This window comes from Neurospora hispaniola (genome assembly GCF_033458365.1).
Source record: "Neurospora hispaniola strain FGSC 10403 chromosome Unknown B0T23scaffold_7, whole genome shotgun sequence".
Classification (NCBI taxonomy): domain Eukaryota; kingdom Fungi; phylum Ascomycota; class Sordariomycetes; order Sordariales; family Sordariaceae; genus Neurospora; species Neurospora hispaniola.
In genome coordinates, this window is record NW_026944412.1 from 1,143,872 (window position 1) to 1,160,176 (window position 16,305).

At 52.1% G+C, this 16,305-nt stretch overlaps 3 protein-coding genes and 1 non-coding gene across 4 annotated transcripts; 3 read left to right on the top strand and 1 right to left on the bottom strand.

Annotated features, from left to right (window-relative positions):
- The first annotated feature begins 324 nt into the window (after positions 1 to 324).
- On the top strand, positions 325 to 3,452 carry B0T23DRAFT_211820 (ATP-dependent RNA helicase dbp-10). Its single transcript, XM_062833571.1, has 2 exons — positions 325 to 746; positions 813 to 3,452. Exons 1-2 carry the CDS (start codon positions 434 to 436, stop codon positions 3,302 to 3,304), a joined length of 2,805 nt encoding a protein of 934 aa, XP_062689812.1. The 5' UTR covers positions 325 to 433; the 3' UTR covers positions 3,305 to 3,452.
- Positions 3,453 to 6,073: 2,621 nt separating this feature from the next.
- B0T23DRAFT_322542 (calcium/proton exchanger) lies at positions 6,074 to 8,036 on the top strand (the record flags this gene model as incomplete). The annotated part of the gene is made up of 4 exons (XM_062835305.1): positions 6,074 to 6,822; positions 6,880 to 7,780; positions 7,830 to 7,901; positions 7,968 to 8,036. The coding sequence occupies 4 exons, from the start codon at positions 6,074 to 6,076 to the stop codon at positions 8,034 to 8,036; spliced, it is 1,791 nt and encodes a 596-aa protein (XP_062689813.1).
- A 457-nt stretch (positions 8,037 to 8,493) lies between these two features.
- On the top strand, positions 8,494 to 8,567 carry B0T23DRAFT_t297. Its single transcript has one exon. It is a non-coding gene; the product is annotated as a tRNA-Asn (tRNA).
- Positions 8,568 to 9,260: 693 nt separating this feature from the next.
- Positions 9,261 to 15,593, bottom strand: B0T23DRAFT_455830 (vacuolar membrane-associated protein iml-1). Its single transcript, XM_062841255.1, has 2 exons — positions 14,773 to 15,593; positions 9,261 to 14,718 (listed from the first exon to the last, which is right to left on the bottom strand). Exons 1-2 carry the CDS (start codon positions 15,334 to 15,336, stop codon positions 9,265 to 9,267), a joined length of 6,018 nt encoding a protein of 2,005 aa, XP_062689814.1. The 5' UTR covers positions 15,337 to 15,593; the 3' UTR covers positions 9,261 to 9,264.
- Positions 15,594 to 16,305: the final 712 nt, after the last annotated feature.

Sequence of the window (16,305 nt, forward strand, 5' to 3'; positions counted from 1 at the left end):
ATTGTCGCCAGAATGAAGGGTCAATCTGGATGGTTGTTTAATCAATCGCAAAGGGTTGATAGATAAGTAAGTTCTGTCAACCAAACGGAACGAAACTCCGGGGAAGTTTAGGGAAGTTCAGTAGTTGCGACTTGCGACACCTCCAGGACGGGAGTGCGGAAAGCGCAGCTAACGCACGCCAGCGCTGCCAAGGCAAGCCCATGCAATGGGTGTACTTGATAAGCTGATAATGGATAAATGTCACATTGGCCCCACTAAAAAGTCGACCATCCAAAATTTACGGGCGACGGGCAGGCATTGATGGCTACAGTAGACAAGAGACCCCAACACCCCATCATCATCACCAACCTAAACTCCAACCCACCCCGTCCGTCTTTGCATCTTCAATTAGCGATTTGTGCTGCAATTGGCAGCAACACAACCCTCGCCCACCATGCCTAGACGCGTGGCGTCCCCCACACCGTCCGAGAACGAGGTTGACATCGCGGGTGCTTTGTTCAACGACGACAGCGACTTTGAAGACAACAGCAGCAAGCACCACACCAAGAAGGGAGCTGTTACGAACAGCGGTCTTGACCTCGATTTCAACGATCTTCTCGGTAACGGTGATGATGGACTACCTAGCTTTAATGGCGAGGGCGATGATGACGAAGCCTTTATCGCTTCGCTCACACGGAGCTCGCAGAGAAAGTCCTCCAACATTCAGGGCAAATCAGTCAAGAAGGGTGGAGGTTTCCAGGCAATGGGTACGTAGTCTTCCGTCCCATGGCATAAGTTGATGAAGCTTGGGGCAGCCGCTGATTCTCTCCTAGGTCTAAACGCCCATCTCCTCCGAGCGATTACCAGAAAAGGCTTCTCCGTCCCGACCCCCATTCAGCGCAAAGCGATCCCCCTGATTTTAGAAAGAAAAGATGTGGTCGGCATGGCCAGAACCGGTTCCGGAAAGACTGCAGCTTTCGTTATCCCCATGATTGAGAGGTTGAAGGGGCACAGTCCGCGTGTTGGCTCGAGGGCGCTCATCATGTCTCCCTCGCGTGAACTTGCGTTGCAGACCCTCAAGGTCGTCAAGGAACTCGGCAGAGGTACCGATCTAAAGACCGTATTGCTCGTCGGTGGTGACAGCCTGGAAGAACAGTTCGGTATGATGGCGTCGAATCCCGATATTATCATCGCCACACCCGGTCGTTTCCTCCATCTCAAGGTTGAAATGAACCTCTCTTTGGCCTCCATTAAATACGTTGTCTTCGATGAAGCCGATCGCCTCTTCGAAATGGGTTTCGCTACCGAGCTGACCGAAATTCTTCACGCCCTCCCTCCTTCCAGACAGACGCTTCTTTTCTCTGCGACGCTCCCATCGTCCTTGGTCGAATTCGCCAGAGCCGGTCTTCAAGAGCCGAGCCTTGTCAGGTTGGATGCCGAAACCAAGGTGTCACCCGACCTCGAGAGTGCTTTCTTCGCAGTAAAGGGAGGTGAAAAGGAGGGTGCCCTTCTCCATCTTCTCCACGACGTCATCAAGGTCCCGCTGGGTCCGCCCGAGGGCACAAAGGAAGAGAGTGAAGAATCGCAGGCGAGGAAAAGGAAACGCGAGTATAGGCCCAATCCTAAGGAGAAGCCGACGGAATACTCGACCATCGTCTTCACAGCAACGAAACATCACGTCGAGTACATTGCGAACCTGCTGAAGCTCGCAGGCTTTGCCGTGTCCTACGTTTACGGTTCGCTTGACCAGACGGCCCGTTTGATCCAAGTTGACAACTTCCGTCGGGGAAGAACACATATACTCGTGGTCACCGATGTCGCCGCCCGTGGTATTGATATGCCTGCTCTCGCCAACGTCATCAACTACGATTTCCCATCTCAGCCCAAGATCTTTGTCCATCGTGTTGGTCGTACAGCTCGTGCGGGTCAGCGTGGTTGGGCTTATGGTTTGGTCCGTCAGTCAGACGTACCATATCTACTTGATCTACAGCTCTTCCTGGGAAGGAAACTTATCATCGGCCACGACCAAAAGAACCCTTCCTTCGCGGCAGACGTCGTAGTTGGAACACTAAAGAGAGATGGAGTGGATGTTAACATTGAGTGGGTTGAGAAGGCGCTCAAGGAGAGTGCTGATCTCAAGGCGCTGAAGGGTGTTGCCGCAAAGGCCGAGAAGCTCTACATGAAGACGAGGAATTCTGCGTCGAGCCAGAGCGCAAAGAGAGCCCGCGAAGTTACGCAGTCCAGGGGCTGGACACAGCTCCATCCTTTGTTTGGAGAAGAAGCCGCTGAAGCCCAAGCAGCTCGCGATGATCTTCTCAGCAGGATAAACCGCTTCAAGCCCCAGGAAACTATCTTTGAACTTGGCCCTAAGGGCAAGTCTAGCCGCAATAAGGCCGCGGAAGTTGTACGAAATATGCGTTCCAGATTTAAAGAGCGCAAGACTACCAACGACGAGGATGATGAGGACGTGGACATGGAAGATGCCGAGGGTAAACCTGACGGCGGGGAGACCAATGCGTTCGAAGACTTTGAGGATGAGGAAGAGGAGGGAGAGGCGGAAGAGGCAGAAGAGGTGGAGGCCAAGGAAGACCCATACGCCGACGACTCGGATTCGGAGATGGAGGTTACAGTATCCAGCAGCATGCATACGAAGAAGAAGGGTGGCCCGGTCAACTTCCAAGACCCCGAGATCTTCATGTCCTACACGCCTCGCACCACTAGCCTTGCGGAAGAGAAGGCTTACGGTGTTCACTCGGGCGGCTACAGCGGCAACAGCTTCGTCGAGGCCGCTCGCGACGCTACCATGGACCTGACCAACGACGAGAGTGCCAAAAACTTCGGTCTGCCCACGAAATCCAAGATGCGTTGGGACAAGCGTCACAGCAAGTACGTGGCGGTCGCCAACGATGAGGACGGCTCCAAGGGCGCCAAGATGATTCGTGGCGAGTCCGGTGTCAAAATTGCCGCCTCGTTCAAGAGCGGCCGCTTCGACCGGTGGCGCAAGGATAACCGTCTCGGCAAGTTGCCCACGATTGGCGAGACGGAGAAGTCGCAGCTCATCCGCAACTTCGGAGCCCAACCTGGCCAACCGCGGTACAAGCACAAGATGGAGAAGGCGCCCAAGGATGCGGACAAGTTCAGAGACGATTACCACGTCCGCAAGAAGCGTGTTGCCGAAGCCAAGGAGAAGAGAATCGGCAAGTACAAGGATGGTGAGGGTAGCAAGAGGGAGCTCAAGACTGCCACGGATATCCGCAAGGCAAGGGCGGTCGCGGAGAAGAAGCGCGAGAAGAATGCTAGGCCGGCGAAGAGGCAGAAGAGGTGAAGCGGTTGTTGAATTAATACCAAGGGGCGGTTTGTTTCAGAAGCAACAAGTAACTCTAGCTTACCCAAATCAAGACACAGCCAACAGCCCAACTGAAGACCAAATTGGTGCCTTCCAACGCAGTCACATGGTCCTACACCGGATAGAGGCCTCGGAAAACGAATGGTTGTTGGTCATTGGCCATGTTTGTGATACAGTCGTGTAAGGTACTGGCAGACGGTACGTCTATCCACGAGCAATGGCTGCAGCCCAAAGCTGGTGTTGGGTATCGGCTTGATTTTGAAGGATACTAAGTCTATTGGCTTGCCATTTCGCGCGACTTTCTTCGGTATGAGGACTCATTGATACATTGGCTGGTGTGTTGCTTGTGGCCCGTACCTCGTAGATGTTTTGAGAATCCTGACTCCCTCCCCAACAGGTATGTACTATCAAAGAAGTGGGTGAAGAAAGCCTCTGCCCAACCACACCAAAGACGAAATGTGAAAAGCCAAGGAAAACAAGCTTTTGCCCAGCTCGATCCATTGACGATGGAACATCCCCGTCTGGCTTCACATAACGGGAAGTGTGGCAGACCTAAGCATTCAACTACCAGACAAGCAGGTGGAAATCTCATGGCATTCCATGGCAATTGCTTGGCTCAAAAGCTTGATTGCACTTTTCATTGACAAGATTTGTATCGTGAATACGTTCGGTGCCTTGTAACACTATGTTGTAAGAAAAGCGGTGGCCGGAAGCCGGTGATGGTCTATGCTGGCCAACCCAAAGCTTGTGTGTCTTGTCGCCAGTCAAACATATCGAGATCCTGAAGGTCACAGGTGTAGTGTACTACTAACAACTTGTTTCGTTTTCTGATTTGTTCTGAAATTTGAAGTTTGGTGTTTGGGATGGAATGAATTCCAGCGCGGGTATCGACGTCATCCAAGGGGGTCTTAGCGTAGAGAGGCCTAGACTAACTTTTTTCCGGTAGCTGCCGAACGGGTACTGTTAACCCTGCAAACAACGATATGAAGTGTAACGATATCCTAGCCATAACAATCAATCCCCCTGGAACCGGCTTGATCGTTAATTGAAGGGTTAACAGTACACTGGGAAGCATCAACCTGCACTTTTATGCATGTGAGGGATGCCACCAGCCTGGCCAGCAGTTGGTAATGAAGGTAATGAAGGTAATAAAGGTAATGAAGGTAATGAAGGTAATGAAGACAAACGTAGAAGATTTGAAGAAATATGAAATTGGGATGCCATATCGTTTTCGCAAGACGATGTTTCAAGCGTGTGGAGGTGTGCACGATAACCTTGATATCGGTGTGATGAGCCGGTAATTTACGTACGATTGAATAGACGACATTCTGCAATGCGACTGGACCTGGCGTGCCTGCAGGTGGATAGGCTCCTCTTTTTACGTTTCGCGCCCAAGAAATACCCAATTACATTTTCCATACTTACCATTTCGCATGCGCACGATTACGTGTTAAAGTTAGCTAGTCAGGATCGTCAGCCAGTCTTGCTCCATTCATGATGCGCTGGAGATGGAGTCAGTCTTGCCGCCGTGGAGAATATTCGGCTAGAGCAAGGTACGATTGTCTAATGCAGAGAGGAGGAGGCGGCCTCCCTTCGTTTGCAAGTTTGGGTGTTCGAGTATGAATGAAGAAGAACCACCAATAATGTGGTGTACTAGAGGAAGGTAGGTAGTTGACACGGTAGGGTCTTTGGTCCTTCTTTGGGAGGGATAGGAGAGGAACGCTGAAATTGGGTGATGGGAAAGCTCACATGATGAGGTACTACGTACGTGTACCCATCAATTTAACCCCCGTCCTTGTCATTCACTCGTTACCATCGTCCATATGTGTCGGCCATTCTGCCATTCCAGGTTCCATCAATCGAGAATTATTCTCCCTTTGACCATATTTTTTCGCTTCCTAGACAAAATCTTTGGTCCAATCCTCCTTCCATCTTTCAAAAGACCATTGCGCCTCTCCTCTATTGCGCATACATTGCCCATCCCTCGACGATTGTCAACGGGTGATCGGATCGCCAACGTCTCATTTTGTTAAAAGCGTTTAATTTCGGCGCTTTCCTAACTCGTCAGGGAAAGTCACATTCGTCAATTCGATCCTACAACTTTTCTCCTAAACAACATTCCGCTTGTTAACGTTTTCAACATCATCGCCGAGACTTGCTCCTGGAGAGCGCATTGGCAGAGCAAAGACAAAGAATTACCCAGCAACGAGGGCTCAGCAATCTCGCATTTCGATTGGCATCTCTCCCACATTCTGATTTCGAACTGACCCGAGACCCGAACACATCACCGAAAAATAACGGCAATCCTTTCTACGGGCGCGACATCGAGTGGACGAAACGACTACAAGGCCTTTAAGGCGGTCTGGCTAAGGGCGAAACGCGAGCACAAGTTGAGAAGAAAAAAAAGCAATTGAGTAATAATGGCTTGTAAGTATCTTGCATATGCCCAATTACATCAACACCCGCCAATCCTCAAATGCCAAACCTTCATGCCCTCCATGCTGTGCCCAATACAAAACTGGCCGCCCTGCGCATGCGCAAATAGTCACCTCTCCTGCCTAGCGGGGCTGTGTACTCTCACTCTTTGCTCCAACGTTACCACTGAACTCCCAGCGGGCACTTTCGTGGCCGGCTTAACAAAGATATATCATCCTTGGTTCGCGAGTGTGGGATCACAAAATCTATGGATACAGGCCTCGATTGAGCCAGCAAGCATTCTACGCTATGAAATGAAACAATTCTAACGCAATGTCTTATCACCTAGTCAACAATTACAGGGTGAGACAGGAGGCGCATCGCGTGAGCCGCGACAGCAACTCGATCATGAACCCTTGGCGAAACAAGAGAAGCTCAACCTGGGATGTGCCCGAGTCACAACGCTACTCTCAGCCGCCGATGGCGCACGAAGGACTTGATGATGCACTGCCCATCAAACACTCAGTGACGGCACCATCACGAACATCAAACGGCTACGACAGTGCAAATGGAGAGCCCTCCTACAACCCCAAGAACATCGAGATGCAGGACATGGAGCCCACCAGCCAGATGACTGGGCTCACAGGGGACACAAATGTGGAATCGGCACAGGCTTCTGCGGGTTCCGCACATCAACGTAACGGCAGTCTTGGTCTTGTGCGCAGGAGGACAATAGGCGCCAATGATTCGCGGACCGAACTGAACGGCGCAGGACAAAAGGTGGCCGAGGAGGAAAAGAAGAAGAAGCAGAGGACTTTCTTCAAGCACCTCCAACCCAAGGAGCCGTTCACCGTGGGGAATCAAATTCGACGCACACTTCTGAACTCGTGGCTCAACGTTCTACTCGTCGCGGCGCCGATAGGTATCGCGATCAACTATGTTGAGGCGGTACCCCGCGTTGCGGTCTTCGTTGTCAATTTCATTGCCATCATTCCTCTTGCGGCAATGCTGGGTTTTGCGACGGAGGAAATTGCATTGAGAACGGGCGAAGTAATGGGAGGACTTTTGAATGCCAGTTTTGGGTAAGTATCAGCTTAAATGGGTTAGGGCGGTAGAGAACAGTGCTAACACTCCCACAGTAATGCTGTTGAGTTGATTGTGGCGGTTATTGCTTTGACGCACGACGAGATTGTCGTCGTACAGACTTCGCTCATTGGCAGTATCCTGTCCAACCTTCTTCTAGTCATGGGAATGTGCTTCTTCTGCGGTGGTCTCAACAGACAGGAACAGTATTTCAACACGACCGTTGCCCAAACAGCGGCGAGTTTGCTTGCGCTTGCCGTCGCCAGTGTCATAGTACCCACGGTCTTTGATATGGCTGCGGATACCCCGCCCGAAAAGGTGGCGCAAATTTCTCGCGGCGTCTCCATCATTCTGCTTTTCGTTTACGGTGGTTATCTTTTGTTCCAGCTAAAGACCCACTCCTCCGTCTTCGCCGAAGAGAGTCAGAAGGTCGCAGCCAAGCCTTTCAACTTCCGAGGAGGCCATGATCTCAAGGACGGCGCCATTGCCCAGGGCTTGGTAGGCCCTGCTGGTATGGTAGGAGGCCACGCGGTTCCTACGCAGGACAACAACGAGAACATCCGCCACCACCTGGACACCGCGCCCCATCAGGAGGAGGAGGAGGAGGAGGAGGGCGAGGAACCGCAGCTGCACTTCATTGTCGCCGTTGCCACCCTGGTCATCTGTACCGTGATCATCGCGTTTTGCGCCGAGTACATGGTTGACGGCATCAGTGCCATTACCGACGGAGACAAGGTTAGCAAAGAATTCGTTGGCCTGATTCTGCTGCCCATCGTCGGAAATGCCGCCGAGCACGCCACTGCTGTTACGGTGGCCATCAAAGACAAGATGGATCTGGCCATTGGTGTGGCCGTTGGTTCGAGCATGCAGGTCGCCTTGTTCGTCATCCCTCTGCTCGTTATTATCGGCTGGGGAATGGGCATCGAGGACATGTCGCTCAGCTTCGACACGTTTCAGGTGGCGGTCATGTTTGTTTCGGTGCTGCTGGTTAACTACCTCATTGCAGACGGAAAGAGCCACTGGCTCGAGGGAATGCTGCTTATCTGTCTGTATCTCATCGTGGCTGTCTGCGCTTGGTGTAAGTTTGGTGATAACTCCCCAACCTCTCTGGCGCTCTTTGATGCTAACGTGTTCTTCTCTACAGTTTACCCGAATTCATGTGAGGGCTCTAACTGCCAATAGTAAACCTAAACCACAGCCTAAAACAACTTGATGAAGATGGATACGATGCCCGATTTCGATTAGATATATATTATACGTTTGAGAAGAATGACACGTTATTCCAGTTGGAACGTCGTCCTTTTTTCTCGCTTCTTATGACACAACATTTCTTAGCTAGCACGCACCAGATTTCTATTTCAAAGAAGCAAGCAGGCAGCCCAATCACACCATCCTACCCAACGTACATATTTTAGAATAGATATCGTCAATTTTCATGATGGGGCATCGAGCCACACTAATAGACTGATGAGCATCCATCCATCAGAACGAGGGAAAGGGAAATGAGAAATACTCTATTGAATGGGATAGACAATAAGGAACATCGTGGTAAAAACGGAGAGACGAGAATCGGAGAGGGAGGGAATAGCATGAACGAAGATACGTTGCCATTTTTTATAAGAGCATATAGACCCCTTACCAAGAGCGACTTTATAACAATCAAGAAACATTCCCTCGTGGCGCAATTGGCTAGCGCGTCAGACTGTTAATCTGGAGGCTGTAAGTTCGATCCTTACCGAGGGAGGTTGAAACTTCTTTTTTTTTGCGTTATTTTTGTCTGCGAGCGACATGGATTTTGGTGATACGATGTAGTGCGGATGGGGCAGGACGTACCTAACCGTGCTGCACCTCATCGTTATTCCTTTTTCTCTTTGGACGGTTTACTCAGTCCTGCTACCTATCCTGAAACAAAAGGATAGTTACATATGTTGGCGATTTAGTGCGAGTCCACGACAGAGATACCTACGAATTGGTGTTGCGGACTGAAGCTATACGGAAGCTTTACATACATTCATACAGGCGGGTCTCTATGGTGAAAGAAGCAGTTACCACCAAGCGATACGAATTCGTCGTTGGTCTTCGATAGCGATCATCCTAGCCAGAAATAGTTGCGACTTTCAAGATGTTGTGCGACCTGACTGACAGCAAGCAAGATACAGTATCTCACGAAAGTGGAGTATCACTCATCATACTTGAATGCTCGCTATCCAAGCTCCCCAAGGTAGTGACCCGGGATGGCATCAAAGCACCTTTACAATATGTAGCGATACTTCCACTTAGTATTCTTGAAACCATGTTCCGCTGTCTGTCATGATTTATTCGATCTCCATACATGATTTTACATCTTCTCAAGTACCATCCATGACCACCAAACTGCTCAAACCCATCCTATTCCACCTTCCCCCCTTTCACCCCCCTCTTACCACCTCCCACGCTCCCCCTCAGTGCTCACTAGCACCTGCATCTCCGCCAGCACCACCGCCAATGTTCCCAACACCACCAGCATCAGAACTACTACCAGCAGCTCCCGCTCCCGCAGCTCCTGCCGCTGCCGCCGCCGCTTGAGCAGCTGCAGCTGCAGCTGACGCACCTCCCCCAAACCCCAAACCAATCCTACTACCCATAACCCCTTCCTGCACGCTCGCTCTCCTCATCATCGTCGAGTGTGAGGGGTGGCCCGCAGACGCAGCCGACGCAGCCGATAACAAGCTCGGACTTCCCACTCGTACAGGACTGATTCCCAGTCCAGTCCCGCTACCTACCAGCTGCAAGTCACTAAGATTGCTCAGGCCGGTGCCGCCTATTGCTGCTAGCACGCCCGGAGGAAGGCCGAGGGTGGGAATGTTCGTGTCGGGAACGGTGTGACCCGTGCTGGTAGTATTTTGACCGGGGCCGAGGTGAGGAGTAGCGAAGGCGAGGGTTGAGTCCTTCGTCGCTGTGGTCGACGGGATCTTCACGGGCGCGAGGCCGGGAGTGGTGTTGGGTGCGGGCGGGTGCGCTTCGCGCTCGAGCAGTTCGCGGTAAAAGGCCTCGAGGGCGGAGCGGTCGCGGCAGAAGGATTCGAGCTCGTCTTTGATGACCTCAGGGTCTTGAATCACGGGCGTTACGGGGACGGTGACAGTGGATCGGTTGAGGGGTTGGCCTGTGGTGCCGAACCCGTTGGTTGATGGGGGACCGCTGGCCATGGGCCCGATGAGGTGCGGCCGAAGCGCGGGGGAGAGGAAGGCTGTTGTTGGTTTGACGAGCGGGGAGGAGACTGCGTTTGGCTGGTCTGGGTGAGCGTTTGGTCCGTAGAGACCAGGTGTTGAGATGCGGCCTGGACCGGGACCGAGTCCGAGGTTGTCGCCCCCGGCACCGGATCCGCCTCCCTTCTGCTGCATTTCCTTCTCACGCTGGGCAGCTGTGCGGTTGCTATAGAGACGGTTGGCTAAGATCAGGATGTCGCCTTCGTCGGTGATCTCAGCAATGAGAGTACCGGAGCGGTGGATGAACTGCGTGTATTTAAAGTCCGGCTTGCCCCATGAGTACGACACGTCGACGGTATAGGGGAAGCTGGACGCTGGCTCCATGTCGAGAACAAAGTCAAACTTCCTCAGGAGAGCCCTCTGATAGAAGTGCCGCCCTGGCTGTGCTTGCGGAGTAAACGAATTGGGATCAAAGTAGGTGATGGGCTGTTGGTTTGGTGGCTGGACAGCCAGCTTGATCATGTACGGTCGGCGGAACGGGTTAATTTCCGTTATATCACAAGCTTCGTTGATAGGAACCTCAACGAGCCGGAGCCCGTACAAGGCTGCCTCGCGAGCCCATGCCTCAATAGCGTCTTCGATCAACTTGGCCGTTACGTTCATCCAGTCGATCCGGATATGGTAACAATTGTCGGGGTTGTGAAGTCTGTCGTAATGCAAATCGACCACCTCGGGCCGATAAGAGCGTTTTCGATGGTCAACATCGTATTTCATGACCTTACTCAGAACCACCCTGGGCTTCTTGCCACTCGCCATCATAGCTGCCGTTGGGGTCACCGTTCCAGAGGTGGGAGAACTGTCTTCGTGGATAGATGTTGGTCTTGACATCGACACATTGGACCGTGGTGAATCCCGTACTTCCGAATGCGGTGTTGATGGGACAGACACTGGAACCCGCCTTGTGTTAAACCAGCCTGGAGGGTTGGGTTTCGCGTAGTCGCTGCTGATCTGGTAGAAGTACTGGCCATCTCTGAAAGGATGTCGCCTCTCAACGTGCACGAAGAGGCCACCGCCATCCTTCCTTCCATCTTTGCTTTCATCCTTCGACTTATCATCTGAAGTGACCATGAGACGGTTACCAAGCTCTTCGGCTTCCTCTCTGTCTTCCAAGTCTTCGAAGTTCTCCAGGAGCCAAGTGGTCATGTCAGAGCCGATGAAGCAGTTGTAATGGAGGCGCAAATGCCAGCGCCGGTTTTGCATTCGAATGCCTCCATTTTCCACGGGCTGCTGGATAGCCTCTGCCAATGCTGCCAGGCTGAAGTTCTTCTTCGAAAATTGCTCTCTGCTTGTGACCAGCTGACCCTTTCTGTGCCCGCCTTCCAGGCCCTCCAACAACGGGAGGGTTTCCAGCTCGGCCGCAATCACTACGGATGGATCTTCTGTTTTGTAAACGATATCAAGGGGATTCATGTCCTTTTTGCGGCGCGATGCTTGAAAGCTCCGTTCGCTCGCCGGGATATACCTGTGCTTCTGCCACATCTGCGCGAGCTTCCGAATGCCTTCAATGCGGATCTCTTCTTCACTGTCCCCATACTGCGTCTTGGGGAAAAACGAGTGTCTAGCTGTCATTGGTATCAGGACGAACCTAGCGCGCCAGAACCTCAAATGTTCGGACAACTCGTCATTATGCCCTGCAACAAAGGCATCGACGTAATTCCAGTTCCGATCAGGCGTTGGGGCCACCATGTCAAAAGAACGGGTTTTGTAACCGTGGTCAAGTAGAGTTCGTATCGCCGGTTTGTACAAGTAACGGTCATCGTACAGTCCCGGAGAGGCGATCGGCTTCCGGACAAAGATATTAACTTCAATTTCGGTGCCATTCACACACGACAGTTGGTGGATCGTGTTGCCGACCGACATGAAGATGCTTGTACCATCCTCTGCTGTGTGGTCGCGGGAGAATATGTCGGTAACCTTGAGTTGCTTCTGGCCAAAGGCTTTGGCAACAGCTGGGCCTACAACGACCTGGAATCCTTGGCAGAATCTGAGACTGATCATTTCGCGCAGCATCTCGTCGCGTGACTTGGGTTCCTCGGCCAACTCATCATCAGCATTTTGCGAGACATTATACGGTTGACGGTGGTACTCTGACTCGAACTGTGCCTTGGTAGGGAAGTATTCTGTGGTAAGTGGAACGGCAGCGGGGGAGCACAAAGACTTCCATTTCATCACCCGTGTCTCGTTCGGCCTAGGAAATACATGTTGCCAACGACTGTACAACGTGGCAATATCGACCTTGTTGCTATCAGGGTTTGACGGGTTGACCAACGTCAGCCAAGGTGACAGCGCGGTTGTCGGCGATAAAGTTGACGGTAATTCCGGTACCGCTCCGGCCAAAAGCTTGTTATTGTAAACCTTCTTCGCATCCTCAGCCCTGATTGCATCTGAATAGAAGAGATCACGATTATCAGGAACATAATCGGCCCGTAGGGTTGAGGCAAGCATCGAACCTGATAGCATGTTGGCTGCAGGGTCAGTAGGAATCTGTTGCGACTTGATTGGCATCGGCCGGCTTGGAGTACCCTCGAAGTACTGATGGCTGGGCGCGAATGAGCCTGGTGTAGCGCCCCAAGGGGAGAAAACGGGAGTTCCACTCGCAAACATCTGGGGCGACATTGACCGGTTGATTGCTGCTTTGGCTGGAGTTGCAACAGTGCCCGCGTTCATCAAAGCCCTTGAAGATGCCAATGATCTATCAGCATTCACACTTTCAATGCTAAGTTCTGCCGTCGCAGCTTTGGGTGCGGCAATGCGAAAACCGGAGCTGCCAAGGCTGATCTGCTTCATGAACTTTGGAACTTTTGGAGTGATTGTAGGTGAACGCTTGGAGTTGAGTTTGTCGAAGTCGACCGTCTTACGGTTACGCGATTCAGGTTTGTCGGCGTTGAAGCGCTGACTGGATCTATGCCCAGTCATAGTCATTTGTGAGGCACTCGTAGACGGCCTACGCTCAGTGTATGACGTCCCGAGAAGACTCGCGTCATCAGCATGATGTCGCCTGACGGAATCATCGTACTCCCGAATATGTCTCGGAGGCGCCAATGTGCGGCGCAATGACGGCTGGCGCGCTCTCGAGTCGTCGTAGTCCTGCAATTGCTTCCAGAGTGACTTCTCCCCCAACTTTGCGTGCTTATCCGGGGCGAATTTCTGGAACCCGTACACATGATCAAAGAGTGTTTCTGGGATGCGCAAGTTCTGTATGAAGACGTTGCCATCTTGATCGATAAACGGTTTCGGTACGTTGTTTGCCTGTAATGCCTTATGAGGAAAATAAGGATCCAGATGCAACGGCTTGGTTTCAATCTCATTGGTTTCCATGACGCTGCGCATTTGCAAGTCATACATGCGACATCTTATCAAGAAGTCGTCCCCTGACCGTGTTTTTGACACATCAGAGACCGATAGAGCAATGCCATGGTATGACAGGGCTTCCTCGGACTCGCCTGTCCAGTAAGAAACATGTAGCCATTGCGGCAAAGCATAATTCCATTCATCTTGAGCCAAGCCAGAGCCAGCATAATCACCATGAAGAGTGATGTCGGTGCCTCTGCTTGGGGAATATGACCCCGCCATGCTGTTAAAGCTCCCAATCGTCGGCGCTGTTTGTTTAGGAGTACTGGAAAGACTCGGGGCTGTTTTTGCCTTGTGATGATGTGTCGGTTCTGTCGAGTACTCAGGGTTGCGGTACCGAAACAAGGGCACGGAGTGGAGAGGAGCCTTGGGTATGCATATAAGATCAATACCAATCCCATTTCCAACCAAGGCTTCGGTGGTACGGCGCAGTGCGTCGTACTCGACTTCGAAAATCCCCGGACTAGGGCTTATGACGACAACAGAAATGCCGGTTCGCATCAAATCACGATCTATGTAATCGTGCGCAAACAGCGAGGTTGCCATGTTGATCGCCTCTAGGAAATTGCCATAAATGGCTCGTGACGCCTCAGCCGTTATCCTGTTCAAGGCTGCTTGCTGGTCGGCTGGGTCGTCTGAAGAAGAAAAGGAGTGCATAGCCTTCTGATGGAAGGTGCTAATATCCCTTCGAAAGTAGTTAAACTCGCGCTTCAACTGGTAGAGGATCTTGGTCCACTCGCCGCTGCCCATTTCGCTCACAACAACGCGGTAGAAGTCCTTGTAAGGGCGACGATCGCCAGACGACTGGACACCAGTGTAGTAGTCATTTTGGACGTCCGGGTTGCCCAACTCGGTGGATATGCCTGTGTCATACTCAACTCGAGCAAAGAGAACAATACTGACAAGGTGCCTGACTTTAAGTGACGCCCATTTCTTGAACAGGGCTGGCAAAAAACCGTTCACAACCTTGTTGAACATGATCTCACCAGAGCCATCTGAATCAAAGTCCCACATTTCGCGCGCCATCTGGATGAAAAGCACGTACCGAGCAGACTCGCTTCGGAAGATGGGTTTTGTATTATGGCCAAAGAATGCGGATGGCACCTTACGGCCCTCAACATAGACAGCGGTAACCTGAGCCTTGAGAGTGCCCATGAACAGAACCATTTGGCCCTTGTAGACAGTCTTCTCTGAAAGCTCACGAACAGCCAACTGCCACATGTCGGAGCGCGACATGTACTGGTCTCTGAAGCAAAGCTCGACATGCGAGGCCTCGATGGCTGGGTTATGATGATCAATCTATGTAATTTAGTAGGGATCCTACGCGGCTACAAGTGAGGAGTGGGGGCGTACTGGGGTCAGGGTAACCTGCGAACCCTTCTTCATGCCGAAGACATCAGCAATGTGCTTTGCGACGTAGACTTCAACACTCGGGTAGCGGGCTTTGAGTTCCTTGGGCATGTCCTTGACGACAAAGATGTAACGCTGTTGACTTTCTGCAGCCTCTTTTGTGCGGTCCGGTGGAGGCTGTTTATGAGGATGATGATGATGATGGTGGTGGTGGTGGTGATGGTGATGAGAACCTTGCGCTTGCTTCTCCGCATCAGGTCGGAAGACGTCGATAGCCATGAGGCTGCCTGGGGTTGCCTCATCACCTATGAGATCAAGATTAAGCAAGACTTCATCGCGAGCAAAGGACTCGTTGACGGTAACGGTCCACCTCCTTTCGATACGCGAACGCCTTGAGGATGAAGAGGGCCGGTCACGGATGGTCGAGTTACTAGAGACAGTGTCCGGGGACCGGGGCATATCCGGGATGCGCTCCAGGCTGTTTCTGCTGAACTGCCGGAGGTGCGACGACCAGTTGGGGGGCCTGACCTGTCCCGGCACCCCCGAAGAGAAATTGCGCGACGCCATCAATGCCGTCTGACAGTAATCATCGGCTTGGTTCCATGCGTTGATGTCAGATGCTCAGGCGAGATGATTGGGAGGTCGATAGCACGCCCTATTCCTAGCTCGCTGTCGGTGGTTGCGATCTCGAGGCCACCATGCCTACGAGACACATTCGAGAGGATCAAGAAAGAATATGTAAGACAAATATTGCCGAAGGTGTACGAACTTTATTTCATCGTCTACATACATGCATTGGTTGGCACGATGTCGCCTTCAAAGACGAAGTCTGGTAGGAGTTGAAACGCAACCTGAGAGACAGACGACGTCCGCACAGGAGCTCGGACCATCTGTGCTAGCTGCAGGTACGGTCAGCTGTAGAGCCCTGTAGAGGTAGGTACCTGCAGTGTACTGGTACTCTGACAGTTGGGATGCGGCAGAATTCAGTGTGCCCTCATTCACCGCCCTACAATGCCGAACGGCACGTTGGAGGCGCACGACGGGAGCTATATCATACCTACATATGACATTGGAGGACTTCCAGCCTCCTCCCTCTTCACCTATGATTCTACAAATCCAACTTCCCTCACCATCCTCCTCCCGTCCGTTTCGGACCGCGACGGCCAATGTAAAGATTCTTATACAATGGTTAACCCAAGCGTCAAGCCACCTGCCCGCCAAAGTTACACGGCTGTCTGATGGTGGGAATTCTTCGTGCATCCGTCTGAAAGTCGTGAGGTGGCAGCGCCGCCGCCGTGCTCCGTAGCCTAGGCCCGTACAACATCAATGACCAGCCTCCAGCTGTTTGTCAGAGCCTCGTTGTCTCCCCTAAAAGACCTCTCTGAGATTATTCCGGTCTCAAAGCACGCATCTTGCCCATGCTCTGCTGCCATCGGCCTTCTCATCAAGCGGTTCAAGTTAGAATAGTGGTCACCTATCACGACATCTCTTGCAGAGGGTGCGCGCTTCCTACATGCCAGTAATGGGGGAGGAATC